Here is an 18,313-nt window from a genome sequence, read left to right as displayed (position 1 = left end):
GCCCCATTCGCTGAATGTCTGTGAGTCAGTGTTAAACCAATGACCCTCCTCACTGCATTGAACAATTCCGGGTCAACACTAGCTAAAAGAAAATAATTGCTTCTCTGACTGTATTGACCCCATTTGCTACCCAAAGGGGTCAGTTCTGTCTGCCCTACTCATAAAGTCAACGCAGAAAGGGATAATTCCCTGCGTCTGACTGAAAATCTCGCTGGATGCAGTAATGGAAGTCGCAAGATTGCCGGACTAGAATATAAGAGATGCAAGAAGGAAAAAAAACGGAAAACAGACCTTGTGCTTCTCTATATACACACACACACACACACACACACACACACACACACACACACACACACACACACACACACACACACACACACACACACACACACACACACACACACACACCCCCCATGATGTCTCCTCTCCCTACACCCCGATTCCACACACTGCTCCCCCTGTCCTTCTCACCCTGAAATCTCCTTTTTTGTGTGTGCTCCATTGGTTTGGAAGCTTCTGTTTATATTAGAATCCACCATTCTTTCCAACTGCTATGGATGAACTTAAAGGAGACCATCCTTTTATCACTGACTTTGATAAACTATAGGAAGTCTGTGAGCCTTATTTGACTGTGCCCTGCTTCACGTGACTTGACGTGCTTGTTTGGGGAGGCACCTAACTAGATAACAAATTCAGTAGAAACTAGAGTATTGATTTATGTTTCGTACAAATTATCTTGCTTTTAATGCTTATTTAAGACAGCCAGAATTGTCAAATGTCTGCATAATAAAATGCATACAACTTATAACAAAATAAAACTGAATTAGCGGTGTCATGTTTTGTAAAGTTGCTCACCTCTTACAAAACAGATCTGTGAGTTTGTACAATGGAGCACCTGCGATGATCTTAAATAAGCTGCAAGCAAATGCTCTATGTAAAGCAATTAATCTAATGTAAATGTCTGGTAGGCCCACAATTATAAATGCTATTAGACAGAAAATCTGACTGCCCGACAAAAAGAGAGGCTTTGAAATAATATGTCTTTACGTTTATTATTTCGTAAGTCTAATACAGTTAATTACTAACTTTCCACACATTATACAAAATCATTTAAAAACCTTAAAGAATACGTTTTAAAAAATGTATTTCAGACAATGGGCCTGATTATGGTCTGGTGGTAACTGGCGCCGGTAAGCTTACCAGCACTGTTGTTTCCGGACTGGCATAGTTCTAATGAGGCCAACTGACTTCATATCCTTACCATCTCTACCACTGGGGTTTCCTGCTTGATTCAGCTGTAACTCAGCCTCAACAACCACATACTGAAGCAGGTTCTAAACTGCATATGTTGTGTTGTTATTTTGGCACTAACATGCATACAAACCATACAAGATAGACGCCGTCCAGTAAGGCCCTACGAGTAGTTTGGGCACAATTGCACTCCCTACTTTGGTCATTGTGGACAGACCAAGAGGGTCGGTAAATCTTTCCGGTACAAGATTTATGCAGGGTATAGCAGCGGCTGTACATTGACGTTGCTATTACCTGTGTAGTACCTGTGCAATACGCTATGGCAATAACTAGATGCTAAGATGTTGGTGGAGCACTTTGAGCCAACACACCTTGAGCAGTATTTCTGGTTCTTATATTTACCAGCTTGCTTCAGCTTTACTGTTCACCTGCTGCCGGGGCGCGTGCCCCTCCCTCCAGCGCTGGGGCCAGACGGCATCACCCCAAATTATCACAATCACTGCGAATCCCAAAATACAGAATTACGGGTGACCCATTTCACTGCATATATATGTGGGGCGGTTGGTAAAGTTAATAGAAAATGTTAAGGGTTATGGGGGGTGCAGGGGGCCTCCCCCCGCATATATATATATATATATACACATGTATATATATAAATATATATATATATGGTAAAATGAGGTGAAAGAAAAGAAAATGGGTATTTTGGGATTAGCCTTTTTTTCTCTCCAAAATGATCACATAGATCCGGGCCAGACTACATAACTATCAGCGCTGCGGAAAGCGTGGACGCGACATGGAGCAGAAGTGTACTTGAGCAGTAGCAGTCTGCAGATCAGTGATAATGACTTGGGGCATACAAGAATTTTCAAGGTGTCAATTTCTGCAAGATACCAACTGTTGTATTTCATTGGAAAGATATGGTGAGATAAAAACTATTACAAGCCATAAAGTGCTAAACAGCCCATGCCTGATTGTATTGCACCCCAATACTCAGATCAAAGTTGACTGAATCACTCGGACTTGCAACCAGGCTCTATATATCAGCTACTTGTGAGGTGAAAAAGCAATCTTACAACAAAACGGGTGAAACATCAGGCACAGGGCCTTTTTTTAGTGACCTGGACAAGGTGTCCTTAATTAAAAAGTCCAAACTAAAATAGCACAGTTGGCTGAAAAGATATACATTTTCCACGCAAAATGTATTAACACTTAGAAAGAAAAGTGGAGATCAAGAAAGTTGCACCAATGAAATGTTTAATGGCGATACCATTTTTATAGATTTGCAATAGTCGTATTTGTGTGTACAATTTCTTCAGTTTTCAGTGCATAGTAAACAGAGTTCCTTTTGATTCCCTCTATTAGGTTGCATAGAGGAAGTTTTTCATGGAATTGCTTAGTTTTTTTGTTGCGCTTTGGTGCTATCTTTTAAGTTCCCGTTCACTAACGTCCTCACAGGGTCCTCAGTAGTTTGGAAATATTATACCCTCTTAAGTTTCCAGAGTCCTCATTGCACTGTTGTGCTATGCAGATAAACGGATAGACTGCAAATAAAAAAAAAAACATTTAGATGTACAACCCGAAAAAACAGGACCAGCTTCAATGTAATTGGGGCTATTTTCCTTTCAACACACTTTAAGGAACAGCACTAACTTTTAATGAATATCTGTTTCAAATCTACAGAGCACAGGGATTTAAATCTATCACCCTCCTGAAGAACCGCTGCCATCCTCAGCGGGGAAACACGTGTCGAGGACTTTGTGAGGACTCTGTAAATCAAAAAGAGGACACCATTGCCAAACTACGGAGGATACTGTGAGAACCTTATGAAATGAAAAGATAGCACAGCAGTGCAATGAAGACTTTGTGAGCGTAAATTAAAACAGGGCACAAAATTGCCAAACCATGGAGGATAATGTGAGGACTTTTTGAACTTAAAAGATAGCACAACAGTGCAATGAGGACTCTGGAAACTTAAAAGGGCATAATATTGCCAAACTACTGAGCACCCTGTGAGGACTTTAATGAACTGGAACTTAAAATATAGCACAAAAGTGCAACAAAAAACTAAGCAATTCCATGGAAAATGTCCTCTATGCAACCTAATAGAGGGAATCAAAAGGAACTCTGTTTATTATGCACTGGAGAGTGATTTTTAATAGGTTCAAAAGCAGTCCCCTATTTTCACAAGATCTCCTATCTCTAATATCAGGGGATATAAATTCGTATCAATTTTAAAGAAATAGGAACATGAATGAAAGAACAAATCCTGGTATCCTCTAAGAACACTTATGCCTCTCTAGTTGTCGTTCCGGTAAGTATATCTTGAAAAAATAGATATGGTACAATACATAACAAAATTTATCCCAAAAATATGATTTATTATAAATAAATGTTTAAATTTTACAGATCCTAAACTCACACAGAAGTTGATTATGTCCAATACCTATACTTCACTATGTTTTCATAAAATTTCCACAAAGGGGAATATGTGGTTTTGTGACACATTTGTTGTGTGATGTTGTGATATGTGGCCATTTTGTGTCTGTGGGCCTCATTACACGTTAGGCGGTAAGGGTTTACCGGTAACGGTAAGGGCACCGGTACCTGTAAACCCTTACCGCCTTACTACGAGTTCCCTTTGCGGGACCCAACCTTAACGGCTGGTTTTACCAGCCATTAAAGTAGGGTGCCTCAAAGGGACCTTGGAGCTAATTACAGTACTGCAATTTGCGGTACCGTAATTAGCGCATTCCCATTATGCCCTATGGGGGTAAAAATGGGAATGGGGAAGTGCCTTGGTGAATGGGGAATTACCGTCCCCGCTCACCATGGAGTAGGGCCGTAATTCCGCCATCCACCAAGGCGGACATGGTAAAATACCGGCTAATAGCGCCATGGTTACCGCCTACCGTATACTGAGGCCCTATTTATTGATTTGAGTTTGGCTAATGCTGTCCTCAAGAACAATCCCCCAATCTTGGAAACATGCTTTCCGATTCCTGCTTTTAAAAAAGGGGTACACCTGACTCTGGGGAACTATAGGCTACTATAGGCTACTGGCACTGTTAGATTCTCCCAGTAAGATCTTTGCATCGATTATTGTGAGAACTTTACATCATGGGCTGATAACGAGAATTAGTTAAACTCCTTACAAATAGGCTTTCGTAAAGGGCCCTCAACCGTCCAGAACATATTAGCTCTAAATATGTTAATCAAAGAGGTTCCCAAGAAAGAGAACCCCCCTTTATACGCACTGTCTATTGATTGTACAGCTGCATTTGGCTCTGCCGAAAACTATTCTGTGGGCCAAATTATTAAAATGGGGAATACCATTACACATACGTAACATGATAAATCAGTTTCATACTTAAGCTACTTCAGAGGGTCGCCTAGATTTGAGGGACAAGATGTCTGAAGCAGTGCTGCATGCTAGCGCCCCTCAAATTCAATCTATTTTTTTTAATTTGTTACAGCTGAAAACATTTATCAACCTTTCAAAAACAGTAACAACATTAGTCATTTTAGAATAGTTCTATTATATATAAATGTATTCAACCTATATATGTCAAATTTGACTGACTCACTTATGGGTAGTTCACAATTCCCCCTACCCCCAAGTTGGGGTGCAAACATATACCATGACTGACTTACGTGGATGCTGTGTTTTTGTTACACCGCACCTGCCTCATCATGGCCAGGAGTGTGGTTGCAATTCACAATTATGCTATTAAAGACTACTTGCAAGTAAATGTGAGTAAAACCAAGATCATACATTTTGGCAGTAAAAGTGAGAAATCAACATTGTGGAAATAACCTTAAAGACTACTAAGCACACTATTATTGAGCAAAAGCAGAAGAAAACTGCTCCCACACTGTCAGTGATTAGACATTTTGGTTCCAAAACGGCGGGTTATAGATTGCTGGATTTGATCCTAACCGACAACCATTTTCACAAATGCATGGCACTGCCCGACAATCAGTGTCAGCAGGCAAAACAAAAGTTCCCCTTGCTGTTTAATCAGTGCCAGCAGGCAAAACGAAAGTTCCCCTTGCTGTTTAATCTGTGCCAGCAGGCAAAACGAAAGTTCCCCTTGCTGTTTAATCAGTGCCGGCAGGCAAAACGAAAGTTCCCCTTGCTGTGATGTATCTGCTGTAAAAGTAGCTATATAAAATGGAAATGACTTAATTGAGCTAATATTGTAACCTGGCTTTTTTTGCTTAAATGTACAATGTTCATCTTCAGTGATGAATTGCACTGAATATCATAGTGATATTAAATCCATGTTTTGTCCAGCTGCACAAAGCGAAATATAAAAATCTAGAAAAAACATATTTTCTCATAGAAAGCTGTCATTCCAGGATGGACAGTCTGGTACACTCTGGTTATACACTTTCAAAATACCTCTACGAGAAAGGGAAAAGGTACAAATAGCACTGATGAGGGTTCCTGCTTCTTTGTATAGGTGCAATTACAAAAACATACAATTGACCACAGATCTTCATATTTTACTCAGGCACACTGGGGATGGTGCTCATTTCCTTATTCTCAGCACCCACCTTAGCATTAAAGAGTATGCCACCATGTGCCATGCATACACATGCAACTAGACTCAGGATTTGGATGTTAAGGATATAATGGACGCAACACATGTCATTCCATTGGAATTAAAGCATACGTCTCTTTTCTTTGAAATAGGAGGGGGTGCTATGGGGCTTTTCATATGCCCAGTCCCCAAAGCACACATATTCGTAAATAATTATATGGGGGATTTTGGCTGGATCAAGAGTCTCCCACCATTCTCCCCCTCCTTTGGTCAGCAAGGAAGAAAGTGGGGCCTACTGTATAGTGCCCATAGTGCAAGTGAGAGGTAAAATAAATGAATGAGTAGGAGATGATAGGTTGGAGAAGTGAGACAGCCAAATATTCTGTTGTTCAAGACACCCGTAAGAAAAGGGCAAAGGCCAGCCGAGACTCACTCTACAAGATGGAACGCCCCAAGGTCATGACATGAGACCGGAGATTGAGTTGAATCTTCATGGCTTCAGGCATATGTGTCTTGCTGTGCGATGACGCGCCAAAGCCTTACATGCACTTTGCCCTACAAAGCAGGACTGAGGTGAATGGGTGATCTGGCATGCAGGCTGATCCATTGCAGCCGAAAACATGTTTATACAAGTGGTGACTCAAGGGCACAGCAATGTGCAAAAGCAGATCCAGTGCTTCCCACAGTTAAAAGTTCCCAGCTGCATATGTGTGCTTTAGTGAGGGTCCACTCAAGCATCGCCCTCTGTGCATTCCGGTAACCACAGGGGAGGTCAACAGGGCGGTGTAAGGCAGTAGAGAGAGCTTATGTAGCGAGGCGTCTTTACCTATGTAGAACGTTCCAAAGTAAGAATACATGCCTTGGATGGGAACCTAGGATGGAAAATTAAACCTGCATTTACAACATGGATTGGGACAGAACAAGGCTTAATAGCACCTGAAGTGCTTCTAGGTGCTACACAACACAATACACCAAAATGTAAAGGGCTCTTACCATTTCTAAAGTTAAGCAGAGAGAATGAAGGACTTTTTTTTAAGGTGAAGCCATAAATAACCATAAGCAAATTTAAGAGTGAAAGGCTTGAGTCATTTGAATTAATAATACCCAATGGCTTTGCAAATAAGGTTTGGTTCCACCAAAAAAGGGGCAGTGCAGCACCCAACTGTGAAATCACTCTGGCTCCACGCAAGACCCCTAGCAACATTACACGTGGTTTGCCCTCATTAGGCATCAGCAGTGAGTCGTGGTTTGTGTCGCTAGAATCCAGGCACAGCAGTATCGGGACACATGTATGGCCATGCACCACTCCCGTGGGTGACTTTTTGCGAAACTGAAGAGTGATGTTTGGATGTTTTTGAGTGCATCATAACCACTGCCATTTCTCTGGGTAACCCTCCAAACCACGTTTTTTCAGCCTCTCGTGCCAACACAGAAGGAGAAAGACCACATACAAATCAGGCTTCGCCTGATCCCAAAAGGAAACATCTAGTAAAAAATGCGAGGTCAGGTCACACCCTTTCTGCATGAGACCACATGCCATTCAAGACATGTTTTGGCCTCATTGAGAGTTGTCACTGAGGTGTAGCTGTAGACCCTAGGTAGAGCAGGTCCCAGACCCATGTTTGAGGATACTCAGCCCACTTTGACACAGAAAGTGATAAGAGGTTGGTTTGTCAATTTCCTTTCTTCTGTGAAGAAACACTGCCAGCACAGGCTTTCTCTGCTCACCACGAGGCTTGGAGGACTCCCCCAGCACCGCCATGAAAAATAAGCCCTGTTAGGCTTGTATGGGGCCTTAAGCACCCCCTGCAGAAGTGGCGCACTGTGCGCACATCCGTTTTGCCGAAACAACATTAAAATCATTTATCAATTTTTTTAAAGACTTCTATTGCCAAAAACACTTGCTGCAGCGTTCCAATGTGGCTGTGTGCCCTCTACCTTGCACTGTGGTTCGGTGGTGGGCCATCCTTCCCTCAATGGCCGATGCTGGCTATGCAGACACTGGGGTGCCTGCCCTGCTGTGCGAAGCCCTGTTCTGATTGGGCCCCTCTCTCATCTAAGGCCCAATCAGGCAGGACGGCAGGCGAAATCTGGTCCGCCTTCCAAGGCCCTCTTCTAGGGCCACTGTCTGAGCCTGTAGGAGCATCATGGGGCATCTCTCCCAGCAATCTCCTGCGACCTCTCACCCCTAAGAAAGTGCCAAAGATCTACCGCCAGCCACGGTAAGCTACCATGAGGCACTAACTTTCTCCTACTCCCACATAGCATGAGTCATCACCACCTTGTTCTCCATGCTTCTGAATGCCTGCCTAGCCAAAATGTTTTTTCGAAAGCACCCTCCATCTGTGTTGCCATTTTCTTTTTGTGTATTAAGAGTGCCTTGTCTCAAAAATAGAAATTTTGGCGCCCTTACATCTGTGTTGCCTATTTTGTTTTTTATGTTCCGGAGTGCCTTGTATCAAAAATCGAATTTAGGTGCACATGCCTATGTTTTGTGTGCTTTGATTGCTATTCCCAGTTTATCTGTTTCTTGCTTCCCTTGATTACTAGCCCACCTGGTGAGATTGTGATCGGACCTCCTCTTTCTTCCAGCTATCCTCCACCACCCCTATGGCACTCACCATCTTCCCTATCTTTTTCAACTGCTGCACCATCACCTATCCTCCCCCTCTCACAAAGACTGGAAGAAAAAAGCTTAAAAAATACATCCTTACCACTAAACCTGGTATAAGTATCGCAGACAACTATGACAGTGCAACTTCCAGACAGATCTTCACTGATATCCTCTTTTCTGTCCCCTCTCCAGATGTATGGACTCCACTTCTCATCTCTACTCTTTCTCCTCTCACATCCTCACCCATTAATGGTGGCACTAAATGGGAAGTCCTCTTGGCGGGCTTTGCAGCATCCAGATGTGTCATTAATGTCTACCACACTGGCACTATCTTGGTTCAGGGTCTCAACCCAACCTCCTCCTCTTTGATCTACGCCTGCCATCCCTCATTAACTTACTTCCCACATCTGCTACTCCTTCTTCTAGTCTCTCTGTCTCCCACCCTCTGACTGGTGTACCACGAACCTGCACCACTACTCGGAACACCTTCAAAGGTGGAGACCTCTTGCATCTAGCCACGCTTAATGCTCGTTCTGCCATTAAACACTAGGCCGACATCTGCCTCCTCCTTGAAGACCTTGACCTCAATATCCTCGCTCTTACCGAGACGTAGTTCAATGCCAGCTCAGTCACTGCTTTTGACTCCCTTCTTCCTTATGACTATAAGATCATCTCCAAACCTCGCCCTAACCATGCTGGTGGTGGGGTCACTCTGATTTTCCCTGAGTGGGTCCCTTCTTCCTTCATACCCACCCAGCCTTACTCTTCCTTCGAGAGCCTGGTTTGCAAGCTGGTCATCTCTCCCACCTCCTCTCTGACCATTGTCACTATCTACAGGCTACCTGGCTCTACTAGCTTGTTCCTCTCTGAATGGGCTGATTTTTCCTCCTCTCTCCTCACAATCAGCTCTAAACTCCTTCTCCTGGGTGACTTCAACATCCAACTTGACTCCTCAATCACGGCATCCACTCCTCCGTGACCTCTGCACTTCGCTCTCCCTCTCCATTCTCCCTTCTGGTACTACCCAGTCTGCTGACACACTCTTGATGCCTTCATCCACACTGATCTTTCACTCTCCTCCCCACTGATCACTCCACTCTCCTGGTCAGACCACTCTCCTCTCCTCTCACCTTGGTCCTCTCGGCCCTCTGACCGCACCTCCCCCAGCCCTGCCAACATCCGTCCGATGAAACAAGTGAAACATGAAACATGGAATAGTGTGTTTTTCATAGCCAATTGATTTGAAGTTATCAGCCCTGAGGTAACTATGGTGTATTTTCTTTTTGCCCATAGGTTTCCTCCTAGACTGATCCAGCCCTTTGCTACCAACAACGAGGTGGTAAAGTATTTATACTTCCATGTGTCGTATCTTTTGCTCCTTCAACGTGGTCAGGACTTTTCGCACTGAACCAGTTGATGGAAATTGAAGACTGTCCTGATGAAAGTGGCTTCACTTACATTCTTGCCACTGAAACCGGTCGACAGTCTTTGTTTCACACAAGAGGCATAAGTTTGGCCTACCTTGTAGTTTGAGCATACCTTTTATTCTAAATCCCACACCCCACCAAACACCACTACTGACAGATGGAGAGTGGGACTTTAGTGTCTTCTTGTTGAATGTTTATTATTTTTTAACATTGTCTGTCTTGGTGCCATTGTGTTTTCTTAAAACCTCAATTCCCCAGGGTCAACGAGACAATCTGTAGGTTAATTAAATAGGAAATACCCTACTAGTGTCTATGCCACTGACTCCTGGTGCACTGTTTTAAAAACGATTTCTTCTCCTCCATACATGCATACACATAGTGGAAGAGAGTGGTGAAGGACCAACAAGGCTGAAAGCATTACAACATCTAGAAGTTAGTTAGTTTCGCTCTTTTAATATCTCTGTTAGATAAGCGGCACGTCATCGCTATCTAGTTGAGACTTGGGGTTGAGGTACAGATAGTTAGACATTCGCTCTGTCCTTTCTGTCCCTCATCACAGCCTTGTATCTCTTTCTTGGAAACTGAATATTGGTCCTCACCACTTAGGTTTTAGTGTCTGGATCCTAAACTGGCTATACCGCAATTTTGAGACAGTTGGTTTTTGCCTATTTTTCTGTACCAGCACACTTCAATTTGGTGTCTTGGATTCTCAAGACCTAACAATGATTTAGGCTCCTTGAAAGCCTTAAACGTTTTTAGGATTCTGCTGAACCACATTTACACATTTCTTGAGAGAAAAGCCTTCCCTGGGCCCACGTTACCACAAAAGGTGAAGGAGGTATATGTTTTAACTGTTCCTATTTTTCTTTACAATTGCTTGGTAGAAGTGTGAGGGCTGAATGGGTGCTTAAGTCTCTACTCATCCTTGTACTGCTGCAGGAAAGAAGTCAATTTGTCACAGTTCAGTCTCCCCGTCACACCCTTTCCATGCTAGTAGACTCCTGTTAGGTGTTGATTTGTTAAGGGAGGGGCAAGAGGTGTAAAGTTCAGAGTAAAAACAACATATTGCGAGTAAAGCTGCTGATGCTATGACCTCTGACCCTGGGGTTGGATATGGAGTGCCAAACCTCCACATGGGGAATCTGGGGTTATCAACCAAGAGCACTGGAGGGCCCAAATGATCTCCCTGACTCCTGGACAACGTCAGCAACACAGAACGCGTCCAGTACTAAATCTTGGTCAGTTAGTGCAAGCAGTGAGGTAGAGTCTGGTGGGGATCCGGGAATAACATGCTTACTCCGTGATACAAAAGTAACAGAGCAGGAGGCGTAAGCTTCTGTGTCACTCCACCATCTCTTTGGAACTCTTTACATTCAAATCTCTGAAATGACTGATCCTACCCAACCATCAAAAAACTTGTGAAAACTTGGCTGTTCAACAAATATGATTAATGTCTATTTCTGTACCCATTGTTCTATACCACTGTACAAATGCTGTGATACATCCGAGTTTGGGCATTACACAAATGTGATAAATAAATAAATAATAAAAAAGTGCCCCCTGCCAATCATCCCTTATGGCACCGACCCATACCTACAAATGGCTACCCAAACTGATTTCTCATGCTAACTGCCTCATTGCCCCAATGGCACCTTTCCCACAAACATGTGCACACCCACCACAATTTAGAATTTCTCTGGCAACCCATCCTCATCTATCTCCTGTGCCACTCCTGACAAACAAACAAGCCTGACCTGTTGAAACTCTCGCTTAAATGAAATTCCGTTGCCGGAGTATTGGGTTTGCTAATACAAGTGATTTCTGTAAACCTATGTCTGACACAGACTCATATATCTCTGCTGACATCAGACTGTGGGCCTCATTACAAGGAAAGCAGTAGGGAGTTAACAGGGCCGATAGAGCTGCCGGCCCCGTTAACCCCCTACCGCCTCATTATGAGGTCCGCTCGCGGGACCCGCTAAGGACGCCTGCTTTTACCATACGTCCTTAGCGGGTCCCGCGAGCGGTCCAGCATGCTAACAATGGGCCCGTCATTAACGGGTCCGTTGTTAGCATGCTCCCCATTCCCATTGAGCCCTACGGGGGCTCAAATGGTAATGGGGATGGACCGGGTCCGGGTTCCTTGAATGGGGAAATACCGGGCCCTCCAAGGTCAGAATGGCCCGGTATTTCCCCATTCAGGGAACCTGGACCCCGTACCCGGAATGGAGGGAGGCATGCCGCAAAAAGCGGCATGGTTACCTCCAGGGTCGTAATGAGGCCCTGTGTCTTTTGGTGGTCTCAGCTTGCCCGAGATCTCCTCAACAAATCTTGTGTTAATTATCCTTATGATATCATTGATGACTTCTGAGGAAAGCAAAGCTAAATAGATATCGCTTTAAATGAGATGATATTGAAGTCAAGAAATTGTCTGGTCTACAAACATGCACATTCTAAGCTGATCTCACTATTCCACATGCTAAATATTTTTGTTATCAATGATGAATAAACTGGGCATCAACAATACCTCATAAACACCTTTGATTGGGTTCTTTGGAGCAAGTCCGATGCCTTAATCTTTGTTGTTCTTTTTTCGCAGATCCATTGAAATGTGTTGGACCACCAGTCCCTGCATGATTTTTCTTGTAACTGGCCTTGATATGTGATGCCACATGTATCATATTTTCCAGTATACCTATACGAAGTATGATGGAGAAAATAGTATCATGAAATAAGAAAGCATGTGCAAAACATAACAATACTCATTCTCCTGCACTTTTGTAACTTGGAATTCTCATTAAATATCTTATTTATCTTCGAATATCTAGCAGTGTGATGATTAGTTTGCCAGCCTCAAAGGCAAAATGTCAAACAACCAGTTCTGAGTTGGGATGCTACAATCTTGTGCAAGCCTCCCTAACATAGATTCTTCAAGATGCTTCGGGTGGTAGAAGTGATATCACATGCCCTATGACCTCACAGGAAACACATGACTGTGTCCTTTGACCCTCATATCATCTGAGGTATTGGTGTCATATGATGTTTGCCCAAGATGGCGTAGTGTGAGCCACATTATTGATGTAAAACCAATCAATTTGCTCCATAACCGGGCAGAATTCAATGATGCAAGCCCGGGTTTGCAGCAACCGGAGTGCTCTGCGCACCTGCCCCTCACCCGGCGCTGCCTGTTCTCTCTCTTCCTCCCACCCCCCATATCCAGCCCCTCAACACCCTGCTCCCCTATCCTTACCCTAACAGGGCTCATCTGCCCGGCCGTACCGCTTGGCTTCCTGTGTGCATCATGGAAATGGAAGAGGGGCTCAGAGCGCCAGGGAAATGGAAGAGGGGCTCCTTCCACTTTTCATGGCAATGTCATGACTGTCCCCGGCCGCTGCAGCATACAAAGCAGCGCAGGTCGTTTTTTAAAAGATTTAAAAAATCAGCACTTCAAGGGTTTGTCTTGGGTTGCTAATGGCAATAATAACACGTTCAGTCTGCTTCACCGGCTCGGTAATGGCACTGGAGCCCTATAACTTGGGCTCTGGACTGGCCAGAGAATCCACCGAACGCGTTATTATTGCCATAATAATAGCACTACATTAGTAAAACAATAGTTATTTAATCAGATAAACAGTATAACTTCAAATGCCTAGATGCAGGTTACCCCATGTCAAGGGCAGTGTCAAATTACCCATTAATGGCACTGTATGCCCGTTAGTATATCATTTGCTTTGTATAGCAGTTATTTGCAAGATAACCCTTCTCACACCCACATGGTACTCCCATCCCTATAATTACTTTAATGTGGAGGTACACAACTAGGTACCGAGGGTCGCCCAACTTGTATAAATGAATCCTCATTGTATCCTTTAGATGCAAATTAATCTAATTGCTATCCATGACAGAGATCCTGAAAACAGTAAGGCGTCATTCAAGGACCAAGGTCGTGCACTCCTGTCGTAAAGGTTCTAGCTCCTAAATACTGGGGTGTTGCCAGATTCTGGTTGCTGGCGGAAGTACTTTGGAGGGTCTAGGCAGGTTAGATTTGCAGTGAGTTGAGGCCGGTTGGGACATTGCGGCAGGATGGGGACTGTGGGAAAAGCATCACTGACATGTGCTCTACCTATGGTGGTGGCACAGGCCGGTCCTGGCTTCTTCCTCAGCCCACCCTTGTACCACGTCATTTCTATTAGCACCTAACGCAATCTGGCTGGCTTGTAGAGAGATAATGCTGTTTGTTCCTGTGAGGAATTGCCATCTGGCAAGGGTGTAGAAGCCCTGTGTAGTGATTTAGGTTTCCATGTTGTCTTTGCAGAATGAGTAGAATGCTGAGTGAGTAACATGGAATCTTGCTGGTGAGAATGTTGTTATATGGTTGAGAGTTCTGAGTGAGAGAGTTGGTGAGATGTAGCCTACCTGGGAGGATGCCGGTGCATGTTTGCCTTGAGCTCTGATGAACTTGACAAATGAAACATAAAAGATGTACTGGAAACTCATTAAAGGAACAACTGGAACATCAAGATATATCAAGAGTCATCACTGGGAACCCAGAGCTTTTATACCATGGCATTTTTGTGATAACATGATGCAGGTCATTCCATCTGCTGATCAGATTTCACTTTCATAAACCCCCTGCCAAAAGCATAGTCTACACCTGTTGCCAGCTGCACCAGTCTCCTGATCTGGAGCACCTCATCTCCAGTGGCACAGAGCAGGGTCAGAGGTTATAGGTGCCCATGGATGCAGTGACACTACTGTACAGAGGCTGCATTTAGATATGCACCCCTGTTCCACAAACTACGTAACTATGATATTGGTGTCCTGGTGGCAAGTTAAACTTTAAATATAAGTCATACCTTGGTGGCCAGCCTCTCCCATGGTAGCACTTTGAGTGTGATGTCAGATGGAAAAGTCCAATCGTCCCAAGGGCTGGTATTGGACCCTTGAAGCAGGCAATCACCTGTAGACTTTTGTCTTTAAAAGAAAGGGTCTCACACCACTTCTTTGAATCATCTCTGGACTTTAAACCTTTAAGAAGATTTCCTTGCACCCTGTTGGGAGAGTAGTCCTTGCTAATGGCCTGAGTTTTTTTTATTTTTTTTATTGAAACATCAGCCTGCTATGGCATCAGACTTTTATTACAACATAGCTACATATTCCTAAATTCGCTAAAACAGTGGCCATTTCACTAATCCACCTTAATTGTCCCAAAGTAAAAAGATCTAAATTTGGTTAGAAGTTCACTTTGAGCCGTAAAGAGTCCATGTAATCTACTACAGCACAACTTAACTTGATACAATGACCGGCTGCAGCATATGCCAACCAATCTCGGCTATTCCAATCGGCTCGAACGTGTTTTCCTAGATGCTGCATCCGTTTTGAGGTAGTCTCTGTACATTTGGTAAGGAGATGTTCAGAAGTTTCGATTTCGTTGTGGCAGAAGCGACATAGGTTATCCTTTACTTCATTGAAGTGACGACACCACATCATTTCTTTTGTTTTAACTGCATTTAAACAAAACCTTAAAAACTGCTCGCGATGATGTCGAGATGGGCAGTTTGTTAGATATCGACTTGTGACATTTAGCTTGTGTGCTCCTATTCCAGAGTCTAAAGTGGTCGACATCAAAAGACGTTGATCATTATTCTGGATCCAACACCATTGTTAAAAAAACTTTTGGGTAGATTGTGGTCTCATTATTAAGTCATTCAGGTTGAGATCAGCACTAGATAGAATTAACACCATGATTTGTTTCCACTCTTCTAAGAGTTTCGATTTTCCTGAATCTCTTTTCACGGAAAGAATTTGAAATGCGGGAGCTGTGGGAATCAAATTCATCTTGCGCATTTCCATTAAAGATTTCCACAGTACATGGGCGTGTAAGGAATTTAATGAAAGTTCGTGTCTTATGTGGATCATCGAGATATAAGGCGGAAGCTTCAAAACACGCCGCCAAAAGATTCTTTCCAGCTTTTGCCAAAACAAGACGTCAATGTTCCACCCAGATTCTGAACCAAAAGTGATTCCAGGTACCACCTTTTGAATGTAGAAAGTCAAAACCGGCGCTAAGGTAAACTTGCCAAAACTTCTATTCAGCAACTGTCCTTGTATGCTAAATTGGATCATTCGGTTTATCATATCGATCTTCCAGTGATGTTCATGCAGGGAACTGTTAAATGTAATTCCCAGATATCTAATTGAATTGACTACGTCTAGATGTTTGTCGTCAATTTTCCACGTGAAGACTTTCTGTCTTTTGGAGCGACTTTGACCAATGATGACGATCTTAGTTTTTTCGATGTTTAATTCTAAGTCATTTCTATTCAAGTATTCATGTAGGTTTGTTAGCTGTCGCTGTAAACCTATCTGGGTCCGATGCAGTAGGACCACGTCATCAGCGTATATAATGCATCCTATTTCATTATTGTTTAATTTTGGTGGAAAACATTGCACGTCCTTGCGATGTGCTGGAATGTCATTAATAAACAATTTAAAAAGTTCAGCAGCCAATGGGCATCCCTGTTTCACTCCCAAGTTCGTTGGTATCTGCTTTGATAGGGTACCTTGATTAATTAATCTTATGCTGACTGTGGTTTCTGTGTGTAGAGCTCTTATTGGTTCAACCAAGTTACTAGGACAGTTCCAATTTGCCAGTTTTTGCCACAATTTACTGTGATTAACGCTGTCAAAGGCACCCCGCAGGTCAATGAAAGCTAGGTATAATCTCGTCTTTGCCTTTAAGCTTTCAACAGGTTTACCTCCACACCAACACCTTTTGTAAAACCTGTTTGCCGAATATCAAAGATTTGCTCAGACACTGACCATGCGGCTAGCCTTTGTCGTAGAAAAGAGGCAAACATTTTTCCTATAGTGTCCAACAGGGCAATCAGGCGATAGTTGGTAGGATCCGCTCGATTGCCCTTTTTGTAGATTGGCACGATAATCGCTTTGCGCCAGGATTCTGGTATCGTCATTGATGTAGATAAACGTGCAAATAATAATTCGATGAAGATTGCTCATTGCTCCTCGTTCTTTTTCAGCATCATGTTTGTTATTAGGTCTGTGCCTGCTGCATGAGATCTTTTCAGGGCCCGTATTGCATCCCTAATATCTTCCACTGTTATTTGGAGATTCCATGATGTCAGCTCATGTGCAGGAGCACTCATGTCTTCGTTAGAAGGTTTGCTGAAGATGTTGGTAAAATGTTGTTCCCATGTAACGACATCAATCGCGTTAGACAGTATGGAATGATGTCTCGAATTTCCTGTATTCAGGATTGCCCAGATTTCACGGGAATTCTTCTGAACTAAATGCTTCATTAGGTTCTCAGCTTTATCTTGCTCTATTATTGATTTTTGGTATTTTAGCCAGTTGCGGTATGCTTGGCGACGCATGCGAATTGCGATTTTAGTCGCAATTACATCACTGGCTGAATTCTTTAAGGCTCTAAGGTCACGTCGCATCGCCTGTTTGGCTTGGGTCAATATCATGGACGATAGATGTTTATGTTTTAAACCTATTATACGAGCAGGGACTTTGACTATAATGAAGTCAGAAAGCAGAGGTGCGTAGTTAACAGACAGTACTGTGTCCTGAAGAAATTTCTGGCTTAGTTTCTCGATCTTGGAACTCTCAATCCTAAAACAGTTGCCACCGGTGTTTACCGAGATTGGAAGATCGTATTTTCTTTGCTCAGTTGTCCATTCCACCATACAGGCCAACCGAAGAAGGTTATTGTCACTACTTGACATATAACTTTTTGTCAGTGTCAGGTCACTTTCAAATAGATTTTGTGATACCCAAAAGTAGTCAATTATTGACTGGGCTTTATGAGATGACCAGGTATTCTGAGGCAGTTGATCGCCTGGTACTTGTCCATTCACCACATTACAATTACGATTGCATAATGCCTGACTCCACTGGTGCTCCTGACTTGTTATTTCATCGTATGTTAACAGTTTATACAACTGATTGGCATGATCGTATTTAAACCATGAACAATTTAGGTCGCCTGCACAAATTATTGATAGGTTCTTGTTGTTTATTATAGCCTTATCAATGCAGAATGTCATTGAATCTATGAATTTCTTTGTGCTTATTTTATTCGGATTCCAATACCCGTTCAGGATAAGCAAGTTTTTCCTTGTTGCAGGTAGTCTGGAGCAATGCACCTTGCACAAAAGGGTTGGGGCTGAACGAGTCCACAAGGCGCCACCCGTTGTTTATTTTGATCATCATTAATAAGCCAGAAGATGGTCGCCCCTTTGTGTTTTTGATTGCAGGGTTTAGTAAAGTCAAAAAGCCGTCCCTGGACGGTGGCTCGCACAACCTTGTCTCCTGAAGGCAGATGACAAAAACCCTTTCCAGGTCTGCATCAAATTTGTTGAATAGGTGGATAAATCCTCTAGTGTTCCAAGATATAAATTCACGAATGCACTCGTTTCCAGTCGCTGGTGGCTAACGCCGATCAGCAG

At 43.2% G+C, this 18,313-nt stretch overlaps 1 protein-coding gene across 2 annotated transcripts in view; it reads right to left on the bottom strand.

Moving 5' to 3' along the window:
* Positions 1-18,313, bottom strand: part of CD72 (CD72 molecule) — a 196,254-nt gene that overhangs the window by 39,026 nt on the left and 138,915 nt on the right. Inside the window, exons 7-8 of one of the 2 annotated variants that reach the window (XM_069626762.1) lie at positions 12,367-12,534; positions 2,539-2,795 (exon numbers count right to left, since the gene is read on the bottom strand). In XM_069626762.1, coding sequence (XP_069482863.1) covers positions 2,759-2,795; positions 12,367-12,534 — 205 coding nt within the window. In that variant the 3' untranslated portion in view covers positions 2,539-2,758. Of the gene's footprint in view, positions 1-2,538; positions 2,796-12,366; positions 12,535-18,313 lie in introns of those variants that run through there. The other variant, XM_069626763.1, reaches the window with a different exon arrangement.

Source organism: Ambystoma mexicanum, chromosome 6p (assembly GCF_040938575.1).
Source record: "Ambystoma mexicanum isolate Mex_15411 chromosome 6p, UKY_AmexF1_1, whole genome shotgun sequence".
NCBI lineage: Eukaryota > Metazoa > Chordata > Amphibia > Caudata > Ambystomatidae > Ambystoma > Ambystoma mexicanum.
Note: the sequence above shows the minus strand (reverse complement) of the source record. Positions and strands in the feature narration are given on the sequence as shown.